Below are 21,090 nucleotides of genomic sequence, written 5' to 3'. Positions count from 1 at the left end.
GAGCAGGAGGGGGTGCTATTGTGCTGGATGTTCAGCAGTATCCCTGGTCTCTACCCAGTATATGCTAGTAGCACCTCCCAGCTGTGACAACCAAAACTATCTCCAGATATTACCATACATTCCCTGTGGGTCAAAATCAGCCTCAGTTGAGAACCACTGATCTAACCCAATCACTAAGTTATTATTCACTTTATTTTTGAAAATCTCAAAAGACAGAAATTCACTCTCACTCCAATGGCCTATTTTTTCCAAGAGCTGTTAGAAATTTTATTTTTATTGATATTAACTTTACCTTCTAAAGCCACTGGAAAAATATATGAAATTAGCTAGTAGATGTTTGTTTTTTTTTGTTTTGTTTTGGTAAGGAAGATTAGCCCTGAGCTAACATCTGTTGCCACTCCTCCTCTTTTTTTGCTGAGGAAGACTGACCCTGGGCTAACATCCATGCCCATCTTCCTCTACTTTATACGTGGGATGCCTGCCATGGCATGGCTTGATAAGTAGTGCGTAGGTCCGTGTCCAGGATCTGAACTTGTGAATCCTGAGCCGCCGAAGCAGAGCACGCGAACTTAACCACTACGCCACCAAGCCGGCCCCAGCTGGTAGATGTTTTTTACCTGAGGTATATATTAGCAATTCTGAAATGACTTTATGTGTATTTTAGGATAAGTAAATATACTGTGATCCTGGCCCAATTCCTTTGGGTAATATAGAACAAGTATAGTCCCTCTTCCACAAGTCATTTGTCCATGGTCTGCTCATCAAATATATACTGTGTCTAGTATGTGATAAGCCCCGTTCCAGGTGCTGACGATACAGCAGTAAATAAAAATGAAAATCCCTGTCCTCAGGAAGCTTACACTCTAATGGTGTAAGACAAAGTAAATAAGTAAAATACTTAGTATGTTAGAGGATAAGAGTTAAGGAGAAAATTTAAGCAGAGGAGACAGAGTATTGGGAGTAGAAGGGGGTACTATTTTAGATATTGTGGCCATTTAGGGAAAGACCTTAAAGGAGGTGACGGAGTGAACCATGCAGTTACCAGGCAGAGGGAACAGCAGGTACAGACCCTGAGGCAGAGGTATGCCAGGAGTGTTCCGGAAGAAGAGGCCAGTGTGACGGCAGTGGTGTAACTGAAGAGAAGAATAGGAGGGCGAGGTCATACAGGCCTTTGTAGGACAAGGTGAGAACTCGAGCTTTCACTCTGAATGAGATGGGAAGCAACTGGAGGGCTTTGAACAGAGAAATAATATGATCTCACTTATGTTTTAACAAGAACACAGATTGAAGGGGACAAAGGAGGAAGCAGGACATCAGTTAGGAGGCTCAGAAGATAATCCAGGCAAGATTTGATGGTGATTTGGACTTGGGTGGTAATGCAGACAAGTGGTTGAATTCCGGATACCATATGAAGAAAGAGGCAATAGGATGTGCTCATAGATTGGAGGCAGGGTCAGAGACAGAGAGGGTCAATTCAGGATTTTTGGTAGGGCAACTAGAAGACTAGAGTTGCCACTTAGTAAGATGGAGATTATAGGAGGAGCAGTCCTTTAAATTTAATTCATTTGTTCAATATTTATGTATGTATTTATTTTTTTAACATGTTTATTTTTTATTTTTTTTTTGTGAGGAAGATCAGCCCCAAGCTAACATCCGTGCCAATCCTCCTCTTTTTGCTGAGGAAGACTGGCCCTGGGCTAACATCCGTGCCCATCTTCCTCCACTTTATATGGGACGCTGCCACAGCATGGCCTGACAAGTGGTGCATCGGTGCACGCCCGGGATCTTAACCACTATGCCACGGGGCCGGCCCCCATTTGTTCAATATTTAATCAGCACTTTCTATGTACCAGGCACTGTGTAAAACACTGGGGATGCAGAGATAAAATGTAATCTCTGCCTTTAAGGAGTTCACTGTCTGGTAGAAGATAAAGACAAATATGCAGACTATTATTATGCAGGAGAGTAAGCACTGATAGAGGTATATACTATGTTGGAGCACAGAGGATGGGCACCTAATTCACAACAAAACCTGGGGTGGTGGGTATGGGAAACAGGGAAGGCTTCCTGAAGAGGAGGTAGCTTGAGCTGAGAATAAAAGGATGAATAGGAGTTAATAAGAGGAAAAAAGCAGTAAGACTGTTTCAGACAGCCAATGAAATATGCAATAAGAATGTTTCAGACAGACAACAGTAGCTGTAGAGGAATGGAGTTACCAAATGTCTTGGTACATTCAAGGAATTACAGTTTGGCATGAGAGGATGGGAACAGTAAAGATCAAGCTAGAGAGGTAAGGAGTATCAAGGCGGATCTTGTATGTTAGGCTCTTATCCTGTATACGGTGGGGGCCTCGTATGCTGAGGGTTCCCTGACTTTGCCCTATATGTGAGCGGCAGCCATTGACGGGTTTGAAGCTGGGGATAACCTAATTAGATTTGGGTTTCAGAACAGCAGTTCTCAACCATCTCTGACAAGATATGTAACAGATGATGTTCACAACTGACACAGACCCATCTGCTCTCCCTGCATGTCAACTGTAATTCCACCCTTTTCTCACACATTCAAGAAAACATTTCAGAATGTAAGTGAATTAGAATGATATTATTACAGTGGGATCTCTTTTAACCACCTCCACATAATGGACTCACTAGACACACCCATGTTCCTCTTTCCCTTTATAAGATATACTGACAGATGCTCATGGCACACCAAATACCTGTGGCTAGTAGGCTACTCTCTGGTATGCCCATGCTTGTCTACTTTCATCCCACTGGGTTTCACCCTTACCAAGAGCTTATTACGTCTTTTCTCAAATCTACTTATGTCAGTTGTATCAGTTACAGTAGGAAAGCATTACAGGTATGGGTTATGTAAGGAAAAAACCACAAACTCTCATCAGTGAAAAGATATGCCTTGGCCAAACATCAAAAAATTGAAGAAGTATATATTCATACATCTTAAGTTAAAATACCTAAGGTAAGTAGGCTATTTATGATATTCTCTCTGTCAACTGACTTTTTAAAACTAACTGCCCTACTATACCAGTCTAGCTGTGTTAGTTATGGGGGAATCTACTGTAACTATACACTGTGTAAGTCAGAAAGGAAACGAGCAGAGCACAGTGAGAGAGATGAACAAGGGGTGGTGTGTACCTGGTGGATAATGGGATGTCATATACAGCAAATAAACAGCTTTGGACAATAAAAAGGAAAAGATTTCAGCCTATATTTCATGAATTAGTAGTTTCATGGAAAGTTATATGAGTTAGTCCCTGACAGTGAATCATAACCTTTTAAATGTAAATACATATTAAACTATAGTAAGGTAAAATGTATTAAAATCAAGGTACTACAAATACTTAACCCCAAGTATAAAAGATCATACTAGATTGCCTTTTGCTGCAATTATGTAAAAAAGGTTCCTTCTGTACAGGATAACTTTGGATCTATTCTGATTTTTTTCCAAGTGAACAAATATCAAACCTGAGTTCTTTGAGTTATGACACCGAAAACTACTCTTCTAGAAAGGCTACTCGGGCAGGACTATGCAAAGTGGGTTAGTGAGGAAGACCTCAGAGGCAAGGAGATGAGAATAGAGCAATGGTCCAGGTGAGAGATGATGGCACTTGATTTTGGGAAATGGCTATGGATATGGAGAAGAGGGAATGAATTCAAGAGATATTTAGGAGACAGACTGATGGTCCTTGATAACCAAGCAGATGTAGAGGGTGAGAGAGCACCCTCTGTGATGACTCTCAGATTTCTATCCTGAGTTACTTATCTACAACTATTCATCCCTTTCCTCAGAGAATGAAATCCTGTGCGTTATACTCTTTACGTGAAAGTTGGTCTGGTGAAGAGTCGAGGGGTGAAGGTGGTCAAAAGGTACAAACTTCCAGTTATAAAATAAATAAGTCATTGGGATGTAATGTACAGCATGGTGACTATAGTTAATAATACTGTACCGTATATCCGAAAGTTGCTGAGAGAGTAAATCTTAAAAGTTCTCACCTCAAGAAAAAAAATTGTTAACTATTGTGAGGTAATGGATGTTAATTAGAATTATTGTGGTGATCATTTTGCAGTATATACAAATATTGAATTATGTTGTATACCTGAAACTAAGATAATGTTATATGTCAATTATATCTCAGTTAAAAAAGAAAAAGAAAGCTGGTCCAAGTGAAAGTTAATTAGATCAAAATCAACCTAAGACTAAAATGAGAGTATTAAGCAGGTAACAGGCTCAAAGACCAAACTAAAAAACAGCAGTGGTCTCATACAGATGAGGAGGAGAACTTTGGGGCCATGAATACTCCTGGCATGTAACTGTTTTTCAATCAAATAACTTTAATTTCAAATGGACATTTACATTATTCAAATGTGTGGCTCCCAAATTAGTAATTTTTCAAAGAATATATCAAAAAGTGGTTCCACAAAATACTAACACTAAACGTGCAACATTTAAATCAATTTAGTTACAGGGGCCGGCCTGGTGGCGCAAGCGGTTAAGTGTGTGCGCTCCGATGCCGCGGCCTGGGGTTCGCCGGTTCGGATCCCGAGCGCACCGCTTGGCAAGCCATGCTGTGGTGGCGTCCCATATAAAATGGAGGAAGATGGGCACGGATGTTAGCCCAGGGCCAGCCTTCCTCAGGAAAAAAAAAAGAGGAGGATTGGCAGATGTTAGCACAGGGCTGATCTCCTCACAAAAAAACAAAAGAAACAAACAAAAAAAAGGCACTCTCCCTGGGCTGGCCCCGTGGCTTAGTGGTTAAGTGCGCGCGTTCTGCTACTGGCGGCCTGGGTTTGGATCCCGGGCGTGCACCGACGCACCGCTTCTCCAGCCATGCTGAGGCCACATCCCACATACAGCAACTAGAAAGATGTGCAACTATGACATACAACTATCTACTGGGGCTTTGGGGAAAAAAAAGAAAAAATAAATTTAGTTAGAGACTAAAATGGATGAACACAAAAAATCATACGAAATAGATCTACTTTCTTTCTGTCTCTTTAATAAAACCCTAATTCAACAAATATTTTGTTCATTCAGCAAATATTTACTAAGCATCTACTACATGCTAAGAATTATTCTCTGGGAATATAGCAAGTGAGGGGAAGGGTGTATATATATATATATATACAGTCATGTGTCGCTTAACAACAGGGATACGTTCTGAGAGATCATGGTTAAGCGATTTCATCACTGTGCAAACATCATAGAGTGTACCTACACAAACCTAGATGGTATAGCCTACTACACACCTAGGCTATAGGGTACTAACCTTATGGGACCATCACCATGTATGTGGTCCTTTGTTGACTGAAACACTGTTATACAGCACACGATTGTAGTCCATAAGAGCAGGTATCATAAGAGCAGATATCATACATAATGTATACATATCTTACATATAATTACAATTCATGTAACAATTCATGTTCATACATATATCATTCATATGAACATATACATATATATGAAGGACACCGCTCTTATGGAGCTTACATTCACTAAGTAGAGACAGACAGTAATCAAATATTCACAATGGCTCCCCAGCGCTTCTTAAGTCTCAGATGACAATGATCCTTCTAAAATCTGGCTCCTACTCACCTCTCTAATCTTATTGCTCATGTTCCTATAGTCACTTCACTCACTAAATAAGTTTAACTAACTGTTCTAAATATGGCCCTGCATTTTCTCAATTCTCTACCATTCCCTCCATTGGGAAACCATTGCCACTCATCTACAGATATTACTAATCCTGCTAAGGCCCAGCTCAAGAGCCACTGCTTTCTATAAGCAGATACCTCCCAGCTAAAAGTGACCTCTCTTCCTCCTATGAACCCCTAAAGCACTAACAACTATTGTGATACCAACTGTACTGGGCTGTGCACTAAACTATCTTTGTCATCTCTGACTAAACGCTTTCATACTCAGGGCGTGCTTCACGGGTGTGCAACCCGTCTTGTGCTTGGTTTAATGCTTTGGTGTCAGCTATCTTGAAATGCTTAATGAATTGTGAACAAGTAGTCCTACATTTTCAATTTGTACTAGAAATTATGCGAATTATGTAGCCAGCCTGTTCATGTTAAACATCTCATGTGAACCTCAGTCAAAAAAAATCATGAAAAGTAAGCAGGGAAGGTATTGTAATGCTCATTTTTTAAAAAAGAGATCTTAACTTCCATAAATTCTGGGTACAGGCTGCTAAACAGGGATAACTGATCCTCTCTCGATTAAAAAGATAAAAATAAGCCAAGTTGGGGCCGGCCTGGTTGGCACAGTGGTTAAGTTTGCGTGCTCCCCTTCAGCGGCCTGAGGTTTACAGGTTTGGATCCCGGGCGCGGACCGATGCACCACTCATCAGTGGCCATGCAGTGGCGGCATCTCATATACAAAATAGAGGAAGATGGGCACAGATGTTAGCTCAGAGCTAATCTTCCTCAGCAAAAAGAGGAGGAGTGGCAATGGATGTTACCTCAGAGCCAGTCTTCCTCACAAAAAAAAACAAACAAAAAAAAGCCAAGTCAGCTCAGAAATAAACTTTCGTGTAGATGGTCAACTGATCTTCCACAAAGGTGGATATTTTTGAGCATCAAAGGACATAATCAATAGAGTGAAAGGCAACCTATACAATGGAGAAAATACTTGCAAATCATACATCTGACAAGAGGCTAATATTCAGAATATATAAAGAATACCTACAGCTTAACAACAAAAAATCATATAACTGGGTTAAAAAATGGGCAAAGATGGTGGTGAACATGATGCAGTCTATACAGAAACTGAAATATAATAATGTACACCTGACATTTACACAATGTTATAAGCCAATATGATCTCAATAAAATAATTTTTAAAAAATGGGCAAAGGACTTGAATAGACATTTCTCCAAAGATGATATACAAATGGCCAACAAGTATACAAAAAGATATTCAGTATCGCTAATCATTAGAGAAATGCAAATCAAAAACCACAATGAGGGGTGGCCCGGTGGCGCAAGTGGTTAAGTGTGCGTGCTCCGCTGTGGCGGCCCGGGGTTTGCCAGTTCAGATCCCGGGCGCGCACTGACACAGCGCTTGGCAAGCCAGGCTGTGGCGGCGTGCCATATAAAGTAGAGGAAGATGGGCGTGGATGTTAGCCCACGGCCATTCTTCCTCAGCAAAAAGAGGAGGATTGGTAGATGTTAGCTCAGGGCCAATTTTCCTCACATACACACACACAAAAAAAACCACAATGAAATATCACCTCACACTCACTAGGATGGCTACTATTAAAAAAACTGAAAATAAAAAGTGTTGGCGAGGATGTGGAGAAATTGTAACCCCTGTGCACTGCTGGTGGGATCATAAAATGGCACAACCACTGTGGAAAACAGTATAGAGGTTCCTCACAAAATTAAAAAAAAGAACTACCATATGATCCAACAATCTCACTTCTGGGTATATATCCAAAAGAATCGAAAGTAGGGACTCAAAGAGATATCTGCACAACCTACATTCATAGCAGCAACTATTCACAGTAGCCAAGAAGTGGAAATAACCCAAATGTCCATCAATAGATGAATGCATAAACAAATGTGGTATATACATACAATGGAATACTATTCAGCCTTAAAAAGGAAGGAAATCCTGTTAACATCCTACAACATGAATGAACCTTGAGGACATTATGCTGAGTGAAATAAGCCAGTCACAAAGAGGCAAATACTGTATGAGTCCACTTATATGAGGCATCTAAAGTAGTCAAATTCATAGAAACAGAAAGTAGAACTGTGGTTACCAGGAGCTAGTGGAAGGTGAGAGAGGGGAGTTGTTGTTTTATGGGTATAGAGTTTCACATTTGTAAGATGAAAATGTTCTGGAGATCTGTTTCACAACAATGTGAATGAACTTACTACTGAAGTGTACACTTAATTAAGATGGTAAATTTCATGTTATGCGTTTTAACACACACACACACACACACACACACACACACACACACAGCCAAGTCAGAAAACTAATTACTTTCTTTGTAGAATTACTTTGTGCAAATAAATATAAACCCTTCTATACTCAGAAAACTTTGTTACCTGCAACAAATCCAATTACCAGATCTTTTCCAGTAGTAGAATGTTGACCTTTGACCCAGACTGCTTTGAGGCTATTAAAAGTGTAGAAATAGACAAAATTGGAGCAGCAGAGACTGGAGATAACTGGAAACCACCCTCGATATGGTGCCAGGCTAAAGGAAAAACACAATAGGCAAAGTAAAGATGCTGGACAAAAGCCACTAGAAATGGGCAAAGTCCTAAGAAAGGGTGATCATCATTCACATATTCTCAAAGTCCACTCCCACACTACAATGTGCTCCAAACTGTACACTTATCTTACATTCTGAAGGATGCCCAAACCAAGAAATCTTTTCTAGAATTAATGAGACCAAAGAAACAACACACATTCAATGACTGATTAACTGATTCTCCCCCTTGATTTTCTTTAGTAAATTATTACATAAAATTAGAGACAATTTCCTCATGGCTGTTAATATAGCATCATTCATATTTTATTACAGGGCAGGAACATTTAAATATTTAAAATGAAGTAAATATAGAAAATAGTGCAAAAGAAAAAAAAAGTGACAGGGGCATGTTATAAGGGCACAGGAACCAGACTAAAGAGGTTCACATTGGCCAAACCTGGACAACTTGAGCACCAAAATAATAAAGTATAGTAATCAATTGTAAACCACTGAAAAAACAGAAATTTCTAAGTTCATACTGATACTAAATAAAATATCTCCTTATAGACTGCTTATAGTTGCAAGAGAGGAGAAACAAAATTATTCAGTGGCTAACTTGAATCTAAAAAATAATTAACCAATGAAGGGCAGGTGGACAACATGTGACTCCAGATGTGATACCCTGAGAAGGGCACAATATCATCTATGCATTATTCTGGCCAAGAATGCATAGCCTCAATCTAATCATGAAGAAACATGAGGCAAACATAAAATGAGAAACATCTTATTTTAAAAAAGGGGAGAGGGGGACTATATTCTTTAAAAAATGTCAGTATCATAGAAGTAGGGGGCTTTGATGTTTGGTATGTAACTTATTCTCAAATAATTCTGAAAAAATTTGTGTGTGGTGTGTGTAACAGAGAGAAGGGCGGAGGGAGGGAGAGAGCATGAACACAAATGGTAAAACAAATGGGAAAAAGTGTTAACAATAGGTGAATCTGGGTAAAGCATACACTGGTATTTGTACTATTTTTAGTTTTGCACCTTTTCATAAATTTGAAATTATTTCCAAATGAAAAGTAAAAAAAAAAAAAAGAAGTAAATAATCTGTCTGAATGCATCTGATAGGGATGAACTAATAAACAACTACTATCTTCCTCAGTTTACTGTACATAAAACAAAGCACTGGTTTCATGGAAGACTCTATAATCAAGGATCAAAATGGCCAACCACAGAACTTTAACAAAATGAAACAACTATGTACTTACTTAAGTCAGGCAATTACAAATTCACAACACTATGAGGCTATGAGAATGACAGAAAGTGAGTGTGGGTGTGTTAGAGGCCTATGAAACTCCTAACGAGCAGCTTTGTCTAACAAAGATGAACAAGGTAATACTCACAGGCCTTCTTCTTTAATGATCTCCAGGAGCACCATGTGTGTAGTTTTAGACTTTCTTTTCTCATCAACTATAAGATGAAATAGCATACGTTTAAACTAAATCCTTTGAGAATTATTTTCAACAATAGAAAGTTTCACTGAAATGCCATTTACCTCACCTGAGCAATCTCCCACCCTATTCTTTGAGCTCCCTACTTTGCCTCAGAACTCAATGATCCTCCTGTGTCATGCTCTAAATTTCCAACTGTAGATTCCTCGGTTTTCATCTGTTATTCATGAACCATAAAGCATTTTATTTCAATACCTAATTTCCAAAGTGAAAGATGAGAGGAGAAATTTATTCCTTACATTTCATAAGGCTCTCTTGTTTTTTTCCCTAAGTTGACATATTTTCATTTTTATCTTAACATCTTATAAAGTAGAGAGGAAATAAATTGTTGTTGATACAGGCTGTCAAGTCGGTTCCGACTCCTGGCGACCCTATGAATGAGCGATGTCCACAATGTCCTGTCCCCAAAGCCCTACTGAGCTTCTGCAGACTTACGCCTATGGCTTCCTTTATGGAGTCAATCCATCTCCTATTTGGTCTTCCTCTTTTCTTCTGCCTTCTACTTTTCCCAGCATTACTGTCTTTCCAAAGAATCCTGCCTTCTCATGATGTGTCCAAAGTAGGATACCCTCAGTTTTATCATTTTTGCCTCCAGCGATAGCTCAGGCTTAATTTGCTCTAGGACCCACTTGTTCATCTTTCTGGCAGTCCAGGATATCCATAGAGCTCTCCTCCAACACCATACTTCAAATGAATCAATTTTCTTCCTGTCGGCCCTCTTCACTGTCCAGCTTTCACACCTGCACATTGTAATTGGGAATACAAGGGTGTGGATAATCTTGGCCTTAGTTTCTAACGACACTTCCTTATAGCTTATGATCTTTCTTAATTCTTTCATTGCTGCCCTTCCAAGTCTCAGTCTTTTCTTGATTTCTGGGCTGCAGTCTCCACGTAAATTGATGACTGAACCAAGGCAAACAAAACCTTTAACAATTTCAATGTCTTCACTATCTATGTTAAAAGTTGTGTAGTTCTTCTGTAGTCATGATTTTTGTCTTCTTGATGTTCAAATGCAGTCCTGCTCTGGCACTTTCTTCTTTCACTTTCATCAGAAGTCGTTTCAAGTCATTGCTGAAATAAATTACCATCTCCCTTTTAGAGAAGAGGCTATAGACACAAAAGCTGTGAAGGACACATGTAGTCGGCAGCACAGCCAGGATTAAAACCCGAATTTCCAAAGTTTTAACCTTGCGCTCTGTTTCCTAACCTAAAAAATAAAAGGTCTCAGAAGGATGAGAATTCTGCTTTTCTTGGCATTTTCACTGAAAACAAAACCCTCTTCAATTAAATTCCAATTTCTTACCCACATTTGAAGAATATTTTGAAAACATAAAAATGTGGAAACAAACCAATTTCCTAAGAATTAAAATTGGTACCTATATGGCTCAGGGGATGGCAAATTAGGAAATCCCTATAGAAGGCAATCTGGCAGTAACTCTCAAAATTGCACATTTACCCTTTGATTCAGCAATCCCACTTCCGGGAATTTATCCTATAAAACTTACAGAAACAAAGTAGTATATGAACAAGTCTATTCTACATGAGAGAAGAAATAACCCAAGAATCTATAATAGGGGAAGGGTAAACAGGTTATGGTGTATCGACACCATGGAACACTCTACAGCTAGAAGAAAGGATGAAGAAGCTTCCAATGCAGCGATTTGGAAAACATTCAAAATATGGTGTTAAGTGAAAAATGCAAGATATAGAACAGTGTGAAAAGTATGCTTTTTGTGTAAGAAAGGTAGAAAATTAAGAATATATGTTTTTATATGCTTGTTATTCCATAAAGAAACTCTGCAAGGCTATTCAAGAGACTAATAAAGATACCATCTGCAGGGGAGAGAAAGGGGGAATGGGGCAAACTGAGTGAGATTCTTCACTGTACTGTGTATCTTTTTACATATTTTGGGTTTGAGGTCATATGAAATTATTATCTATCCAAAAAACTCTAAAATTAATTAAAAATAATAGTCATCAAGGGTTTTAACATAGGAATTAGTTTATTCAAAGCTAATCTTACTCATCTCTTCATGTAAGTTCTGGCATAGGTTTAGAATTCCAAGTTGAAAAATACTGAGGAAAAAACAAACAGGAGTTATAGAGAGCTGCACAGTCCTATAAGGAGAAAGACACAAACTAGGACTACATGCCGAGGTTGACAATGACAGTGGGTACTTGGCTCCACTATGTTTCCTCTTCTCTTTCGAGAAAATCTACTCCCAGCAAAAAGTCTTTATGCTGTACCTTAAAAAAGTCATTTTGTTTATTAGAAAGAATTGCAATAATTCAAAACTACTAATGTCAGCCCACTCAGGTTCTCTTGGACTAGAAAATGGCTGAGGCTATGACTCATCCATGAATGCTTCTCTGTTAATTAGGAAACAGCGATGATGACCAGGATTTAAAGTCAGTGAAAGTGGACAACATTTGATCTCTAAAGAAACAGAATATCCTTTTGTTCATTTAGAACTTACTAGAGAAATACGTTTGCTTCCTGACATCAAATGAACAGGAATATGATGACTACAAAACATACTCACCCTGAAGTCGAAGTCGAGCTGTATCCAAGGGAAAAAATACTGTCATTGCTGTCACGCTTCCCTGGAAAGTTTGAAAAGCCTTTAGGCATTATAGTATCACAAAAATAATGAGCAACAGCTTTTAAATGAACAAAAGTTCAGTATTAACAATGGGTCAAATCAGATTTTCAGTGAGCAAATACATACAATATTTTTATCTACTGTGATTATTATAGTTCAAACTTCTATAGTTGCATACTTAAACAGAAGTATTTCATTTTCCAGAAGAAATCTCTTTCTAGCTCTCTGATATTGAAAAAGAAAATGTAGTGGGTCCCTGCAGATGACAAACTTAGGGGTTTGCAACCTAGGACAAGTCAAAGATAGCAGTTAAATGGATTTTTAACCTTTTACAGCTCAGTTACTGCTCCTATGCTGTCTCTCTGATACCCTAGAAACCAAAAAATCCAGTAATCCATAGATACATGCTTCTGTTCTTTGTGTTTAATCAATACATTCGCCACAAAGTAAAAGAGCTTTAAGAATCATATTGTTCTTTAGTTTTGTTTGCTTGTGTTTTAAATAAAATAGGGACAATCTCTTTGCTAAAAATTCTATAAATAATTCATCCAAGGTAACACAATGACAAAACTTATCAGGGGGAAAAAAAAAAAAGAAGCCAACAATCTGTCTTTCCATTCATAAGACCCTATGACATGGGCTGGCCCCGTGGCTTAGCGCTTAAGTGCGCGCGCTCCGCTGCTGGTGGCCAGGGTTCGGATCCCGGGCGCACACTGATGCACTGCTTCTCCAGCCATGCTGAGGCCGCGTCCCACATACAGCAACTAGAAGGATGTGCAGCTATGACATATGACTATCTACTGGGGCTTTGGGGGGGAAAAATAAATAAATAAAAAAATCTGGGGCCAGCCCCGTGGCATAGCGGTTAAGTGTGTGCACTCTGCTGCTGGCGGCCCAGGTTCGGATCCCGGCCCCCCACCGACTCACCGCTTGTTAGCCCATGCTGTGGCCACGTCCCACATAAAGTGGAGGAAGATGGGCACGGATGTTAGCTCAGGGCCAGCTTTCCTCAGCAAAAAGAGGAAGATTGGCATAGATGTTAGCTCAGGGCTGATATTCCTCACAAAAAAAAAAAAAAAAATCTTAAAAAAAAAAAAAAGACCCTATGACAGGTAAAAACCACAAGCATATAGTTAGGGATGAAATTATACACATGAAATCTCCAGTTGGGTTTATGGTTCTCAACCCAGATACAGGCCCACTGGTGTATAGTCGCAGGCATAAGATCAAATTTTAGGCTACTGATCTAATAATGGTTAAGTACAATATTTTAATCATGATAACAACTGGAAACTAGGTCAACTTGATAGATAAAAACAAAAATCGCTAGGTCTCTTATCCATTTAAATAGGTCAGCCTGCTTGACAAGGGAGAACACTGTATTGTCCTATATATGTTCTTCAAAACTCAGATTAAATGTCACTACCCCCTATCCATCACTTTACAATTGATTGCTCATTCCTCTGTGTTCCCACAGCATGTGTTTATACGTCTCCTTTTTTGTTTTAAGTCTCCCTTCGCATTTATTTTTTTATTTATTTTTGTGAGGAAGATCAGCCCTGAGCTAACATCCATGCCAATCCTCCTCTTTTTGCTGAGGAAGACGGGCTCTGAGCTAACATCTATTGCCAAACCTCCTTGTTTTCCCTTTTTCTCCCCAAAGCCCCAGTAGATAGTTGTATGTCATAGTTGCACATCCTTCTAGTTGCTGTATGTGGGACGCCACCTCAGTATGGCCGGAGAAGCGGTGCGTTGGTGCGCCCCCGGAATCCAAACCCCGGCAGCCAGTAGCAGAGCGCATGTACTTAACCGGTAAGCCACGGGGCCCTATACGTCTCTTATAGCACGTATATTCCAATGAAATCTAACTTTCACCAGATTGTAAGAATATTCATTCTATTTCTTTGTATATCATAGATTCTTAATTAAATGTCTATTAAATTCACTCTACTTTCACAGTTATGCTTTTTTGATGACTCTAACATAAATGTTCTTTTCTAGTAAGGACAAGATAATATTTAATGTCTTAAGAAACAATGGACCCACAAAGGTTTATAGTCTACAAATCTATGCTTCCAGCATCTTTGCTCGTCTTACAGGCAATTTTCAAAAAAAAAAAAGGGGGACGGCCCAGTGGCACAAGCAGTTAAGTGCGCGCGCTCTGCTGCAGTGGCCCGGGGTTTACCGGTTCGGATCCTAGGTGCGCACTGACGCACCGCTTGGCAAGCCATGCCGTGGCGGTGTCCCATATAAAGTGGAGGAAGATGTGCATGGATGTTAGCCCAGGGCCAGTCTTCCTCAGCAAAAAAAGAGGAGGATTGGCAGATGTTAGCTCAGGGCTGATCTTCCTCAAAAAAAAAAAAAATGGGGGCTGTAAAGCTGGAGAATGCTTATTAAGGTTATTAAGGCTGTGGCTTTTATTTCCTATCACATGGTACTATGTGTCTATGCAGGGTACCAGGCAGACAGGGCATCTCCAGGCAGAAAAGTCCTGCCTGGAAACTACTTTTTCAAACAACTGGGCTGCCTCCATCCCTCTTCCCTGCCGGCTTTAAATAGATACCTGAAGGTTCCTAACTTAGAAGCCCCTGTTCTACCCGCTACCTACCTTGAAATCCTAAAGTGAAGTATATCTTATACCAAGATAAAGAGAACAGTCAGTCCAAAGAGCTCAATGGTTTATTACCTCCTTAAGGACTGGCATAAAAAATTCAAATCAGTAAAACTAAATAACACTTTTTAAAAGTTACTAGTACTGGAAAGACTGGATCAGGATGGTGAACTGAAAACCCACCACTGCCTCCTCCCCGTTCCAATCACTAATAATGACAGAAAAGATTTATACATGAAAGTGTTGTATAGAAAAACCAAGAGGGGTCTGATTGATGGACCAGAAATTAAAAGGATAGCAGAGTGAGGCTGTTTTGAAAGAAGAAATTACAGACCAAAATGCACAGAAGATAGGTGTAGTAGGCAGAATAATGGCCCCCCCTACCAAGATGGGTCCTAATCCTCAGTATCTGTGAACACGTTATATTACCTGGCACGATGTTAATCAGCTGACCTTAAAATAGGGAGATTATTCTGGATTATATGAGTGGGCCCAGTGTAATCACAAGGGTCCTTAAAAATAAAAGAGTTGGTGGGAGTGAGGACTCAACCCATCATTTCTGGCTCTAAGATAGACCAACAGGCCACTAGCCAAGGAATGTGGGAGGCCTCGAGAAGCCAGAAAAGGCAATGAAATGGATTCTCCCCTAGAGCCTCCAGAAAGGCACAGAGCCCTACTGACATAGTGATTTTGGCTCAGTGAGACCTGCATCAGACTTCTGACCTACAGACCCACAGATATTAAATTTGTGTTGTTTTAAGCCACTCAATCTGTGGTAATTCGTTATAGCAGTAACAGAAAACTAATACAACAGGATTCCTACAAAGGGCGGGGAGAAGCATGGGGAAGCAGAAGGGAGCTCTGGGGTGATGTTTTGGTTGACTAGTTGGGTACCATGACAATCGCAGCCAGGCAGTCCCAGTCCCTGGCAGTCACTGTGAATACGGGAACCTGGACTTGCCTAAGGTGAGTAGGAACATTCAACTGGAACAGGAAACTCCAAGCCCAGAAAGCTAGTCACCGTCACATCTTACCAGAAGCCACCTTTTCACTACAATCCCTGGAGGCCGGCAGCACTAAACAGATAGGCATAGGCTGTAGAGGGATGTGGAGTGGGGAGGAAATGAAAAGCTTACCAGTTTTACCCTATTTAAAGAGAAGATATGCCCATACACAAGAATTTATTCTAGGCTTTGTTAGAAAACCTAAGTTTAAATGTGAGAGTTAAAAATTTAAGGGTGGGTTGGGGGCTGGCCTGGTGGTGTAGTGGCTAAGTTCGAGTGCTTCACTTCGGCAGCCTGGGGTTCACAGGTTGGGATCCTGGGCGCGGACCTACGTACCACTCATCAAGCCAGCTGCGGCAGCGTCCCATATAAAGTAGAGGAAGATGGGCACGGATGTTAGCCCAGGGCCAATCTTCCTCAGCAAAAAAACAGGAGGATTGGCAATAGATGTTAGCTCAGGGCTAATCATCCTCAAAAAAAAAAAAAAAAAACTTTAAGGGGGAAATGGGAGCTTCCATTTCCAACAATGTGGTGGGCTAGACAACATGCTACAAAATATCTAGAACTGTTAAATAAAGTATAAAATATATAAAAAAAATATATATAACAAACACCAGCTGAGCTTACACGCAAGTAAGGGAAATCCACTGAGGCCAGAAAGAAGAGTAGAAACCCACAGGATTAAGCAGGCTCTTCAGCTCTGGTTGCCTGAGGATTTTTTGCAGCTAAGTGATCAAGGGGCTTTATTAGTTTTAAATTGAAGTAGAATTCCCATAACATAAAATTAACCATTTTAAAGTATACCATTCAGTGACATTTAAGTACATTCACATTGTTGTGTAACACCACCTCTATGAAGTTCCAAAATATTTTCATCACCCTAAAAGAAAACCCCATACCCGTTAAGCAGGCATGCCCCATTTCCCCCTCCACTCAGCCCTGACCATCACTAATCTGCTTTCTGTCTCTATGGATGTATCTATTCTGGATATTTCACATAAAAACTATTATGCAACATGTGACCTCTTCTGCCTGGCTTCTTTCACTTAGCATAGTGTTTCAAGGTTTATCTACCTTGTAGTATTTATCAGTTCTTCATTCCTTTTAACAGCCAAGTAATAGTCCACTGTGTGTATATACTACATTTTGTCTATCCATTCAAAATGTTTTGGAATGAGACAGAGGTAGTGGTTGCATAAAATTGTGAATGTACTAAGTACTACTGAACTGTACACTTTAAAATGGCTAATTTTACGTTACGTGAATTATACCTCAATTAAAAATACAAAAACATTTAATTCTCACAACAACCCCATGAAGTTAAGTACTATTATTCTCTCCACTTTAAAGATGAGGAAAAAGATACTAAGAGGTTTGCAAGTTTTCTAAAATCACACACTTTGCAAGTGGCAGAATCAGTATTTGAACACAGGCAGCCTGGCTCCAGAGTCCAGACTCTTAACCACTCCTGTAATTAAAGCTTTAAAAACTTTTTTGTTGACTAGTCCAGAAACCCAGCATAGAGCCTGGCATAGCATAACCCCTGAACTTGTTAATGAATGTATGACTGTATGCACCTATAAATGAACTTAATATCCACGAGAAAACGTATTCCAAATGCTAAAGGAACATAGCTATTTCTGTACCTTGCTATATTTGTCTCCTTGCCAAGGAAACATACAGATGACTGTTTTCATAAGCATCTGCTAACTGGAAGGAAAATATTTATTATATATACAAGTCTTACGCCAAGCTATATAAGCACACGATGCTTCAGAATTTGAATTAAATTCCTCTTTTCATCAGTACTTACTATTTTTCTTTCTTTAGGACTGTCTGTTCACTTATATAAAATTAGAAGGCACAAAATACCAAGATGATAACCACAATCTACAATACTGTTGTGCCAGAGAGGCATAAAAATAAATCCATTATTTTGAGTCCCACGGAATTCTCACCATCTTAGTGGGAGTCCTATGCTGACAACAATTACAATTTAAAAGAATCCAATTTTCAGAGAAACAACTTTCTTGTACCTCACCAAAAACAAATATTTTTAGTCACAACATTCTACCATCCTCCTCTGGCATTTAACCATTCGGTGCTGGGAAAACAAATTAATTCCTGTACCACTTTGGCACCTGGAGCTGGAAAAGCCTTTAGAGATCACCTACCAGTGGAGTCCCTTCACCCAAGAACTGAGGAGTTCGTGCCAGGGTGGTTAAGGTCTACCCAAAGCCAGAGCGGCAGAGGCACAGTTGGAACCTAGACGTCTCGAACTCCTAGTTCTACTGTTCACTGTTCTACCTCAGTTCTCAACCTTTTTTCAAGCAAGACATAAATAACATTAAACTTTTCTCTTCCACTTACAAAAGTGTACACAATACAAACACACACACACACTCAAATCTGGGAAAATCAAACAAGAAATCCTTTTTTTTTTTTTTTTTGCTGAGGAAGATTAGCCCTGAGTTAACATCTGTTACTAATCTGCCCCCCAACCTTTTTTTTTTTTTGCTTGAGGAAGATTAGCCCCGTGCTAACATCTGTTCCTCTCTTTTGTATGTGGGTCACCACCAGAACATGGCTGACAAGTGGTGTAGGTCCACACCCGGGATCTGAACCCATGAACCTGGGCCACCAAAGCAGAGCGTGCAGATCTTAACCACTACGCCACAGGGCTTGCCCTCAAACAAGAAATTCTTAACGGTGATTATATGGGGAGAGGGATGGAATTAAAAGGTAGCTTCCATTTCCCTCATTGTGCATCTCTATATAATTATTTTTTTTAACAATAAGCATGTGTTAGTTTTAATTTTGAAGTGGAGAAAAAGCAAATATCTTTTTAAAAGACATCAAAATACCAGAGAATAAATAGAAAATAATGCTACTCTTCTTAATATTTGGGGGAAAATATAGTTTAAAAAAATGTTATGGGGGCCAGCCCAGGGGCACAAGTGGTTAAGTGTGCAGGCTCTGCTGCGGTGGCCTGGGGTTCGCCGATTCGGATCCCGGGCGTGCACCGACGCACCGCTTGGCAAGCCATGCTGTGGCGGTGTCCCATATAAAGTAGAGGAAGATGGGCATGGATGTTAGCCCAGGGCCAGTCTTCCTCAGCAAAAAAAGAGGAGGATTGGCAGATGTTAGCTCAGGGCAGATCTTCCTCACATACACAAAAAAAGTTATGTATGTTAACATGAATAGGTTTAATATTTTTAACAAATAAATATCTTAATGATTTCTCAGTTTTAACTTCTAATACAATAAATATTGATAGTTATAACCCTATAAGTAAAAGCTCTTCAAAGTCTGATACTTTTTAAGAGTATAAACAAATCCTCAGACTAAACAGTTTGAGAACTACTGTTATAAACATGCCATTAAATATGAAAAACAGGGGCTAGCCCCATGGTTTAGTGGTTAAGCCCGATGCACTCTGCTTCAGCGGCCCAGGTTCATGGGTTCGGATCTCAGGCGCTGACCTACACCACTCGTCAAGCCATGTTGTGGCGGCGACGCACGTACAAAATAGAGGAAGACCAGCATAGATGTTAGTTTAGGGCTAATCTCTCAAGCCAAAAAAAAAAAGAGGAAGATCGGCAACAGATGTTCGCTCAGAGCAAATCTTCCTCACCAAAAAACAAATACCCAGAAAAATAGTACATTATTAACAAACTTTATTATTATTTAACACATCACTTCTAATATTCCTTTCAGCGATGTGTGGGGGATCAGAATTTACTACCCCAAAATGTGTCTCTTTGGCTTGATTATTTTTAAGAACAAAAGACTCAGGAAGAAACTTTGACTTTCCCCCAACTGCCTAAAAGAATTTAAGACAGAAGGCCTGTTCCAGGAAGGAGCTCTCACCACAGATAACTATAGTATAATATGAACTAGGTGTGGTAGACAGGGAGGAAACCTAGCAAGGCCCATTTGATCAAAGCCCTCCCCATGTCCCATTGTCTTTGCAAGGTATGGCAAACATCTGTTACCAAACATTTGCTTTTCCATCTCCCTGTGAATTGCCTTCTTCCTCTTTCAGGTTCCAAACCACTACCCCCAACATCCTCCTTTGTCTTTAGCTAAAGATATTTAAGGTGTGGCTTTGGACATTTCGGCAAGTTACTTAGTCTTCCTGGGTTTCTCCCACACATACATGTTATTAAACTTCGATTTTCTCCTGTTATTCTGTCTCATGTCAATTTAATTCTTAGACCAGCAAGAATAACCTAGAGGGTAGAAGAATAGTTCTTCCTCCCCTACAGATGTTATCATCCCAGATTGACATAAGCAGTTAAAAACATCACATTACCTTTGGGTGGCCACTGTCCTCCCAGGAAACTCTTTAAAAGGCAAAGAACTCTAAGAAGAATAAATATAGCCTATAATTAACATCTTAGAGGGAACCATTTATTAGAGGCTTGTTTTTTTATGACAGGGATACCAGGTAGCTGATAAAGAACATCTAATACGATGCTGAAAGGGAAAATAAATGCAAGCCTGGAAGTGAGCAAACATCTGGAAATTCAAAGGCTATTATTGTCAGAATACAGAGAGCAAAATCAAGAATAGAAGGAAAGCTTCTAGGAGTACGCAGGGGTCAAGTCAAAGGCTTTTGCTAAGTATATTAAGGACCATTCCAGTGACTGACCGAGACATGTGGAGGGGAAGAAGGGGAACTTCAAGGATGACTTCCAGGTTTCTGGCTTCAAGAACCAGGCAGACAGTGTTGTTATTAACTGAGATGGTAAACACTGCAGGACGAGCAATTTGGGGGCAAGAAATATTGATTTTGGCTTTGAATTAGCTGAATTTTAAGTGTCTCAAAGACTTCTACTTGAAGATGTCCAGCAGGTAGCCAGATACTGGTCTATAGTTCCAAAGATTCTGGGATAGAAACGTAGATTTGGAAGTCATTGGAATATAGCATATTTCCTCACCTTAAAGACAACAACGATTGTACCATGACTTAACAGATTTTTGTTTATTTGTTAAGAGAAGGTGGGATCATTATTTTACCAATAATATGTGATTACATATTGTTTTATTTTCATAATCAAAATTTCATTCTCAACAATTACTGAAAACATACTACATGCCAGGACATTGTGCTTTTATTTTTTATTTCATT

General features: G+C 39.6%; 1 protein-coding gene across 1 annotated transcript in view; it reads right to left on the bottom strand.

Annotated features, from left to right (window-relative positions):
- SLC25A17 (solute carrier family 25 member 17) overlaps positions 1–21,090 on the bottom strand; it is a 50,154-nt gene that overhangs the window by 13,101 nt on the left and 15,963 nt on the right. The window contains exons 2-4 of the mRNA XM_058568301.1: positions 12,282–12,342; positions 9,631–9,697; positions 8,079–8,230 (exon numbers count right to left, since the gene is read on the bottom strand). Of these exons, the coding sequence (XP_058424284.1) occupies positions 8,079–8,230; positions 9,631–9,697; positions 12,282–12,342 (280 nt within the window). The remainder of the gene's footprint in view (positions 1–8,078; positions 8,231–9,630; positions 9,698–12,281; positions 12,343–21,090) is intronic.

The sequence above is a fragment of the Diceros bicornis genome, chromosome 25, assembly GCF_020826845.1.
Source record: "Diceros bicornis minor isolate mBicDic1 chromosome 25, mDicBic1.mat.cur, whole genome shotgun sequence".
Lineage (NCBI taxonomy): Eukaryota > Metazoa > Chordata > Mammalia > Perissodactyla > Rhinocerotidae > Diceros > Diceros bicornis.
This window is presented reverse-complemented; position numbering and strand designations above follow the sequence as displayed.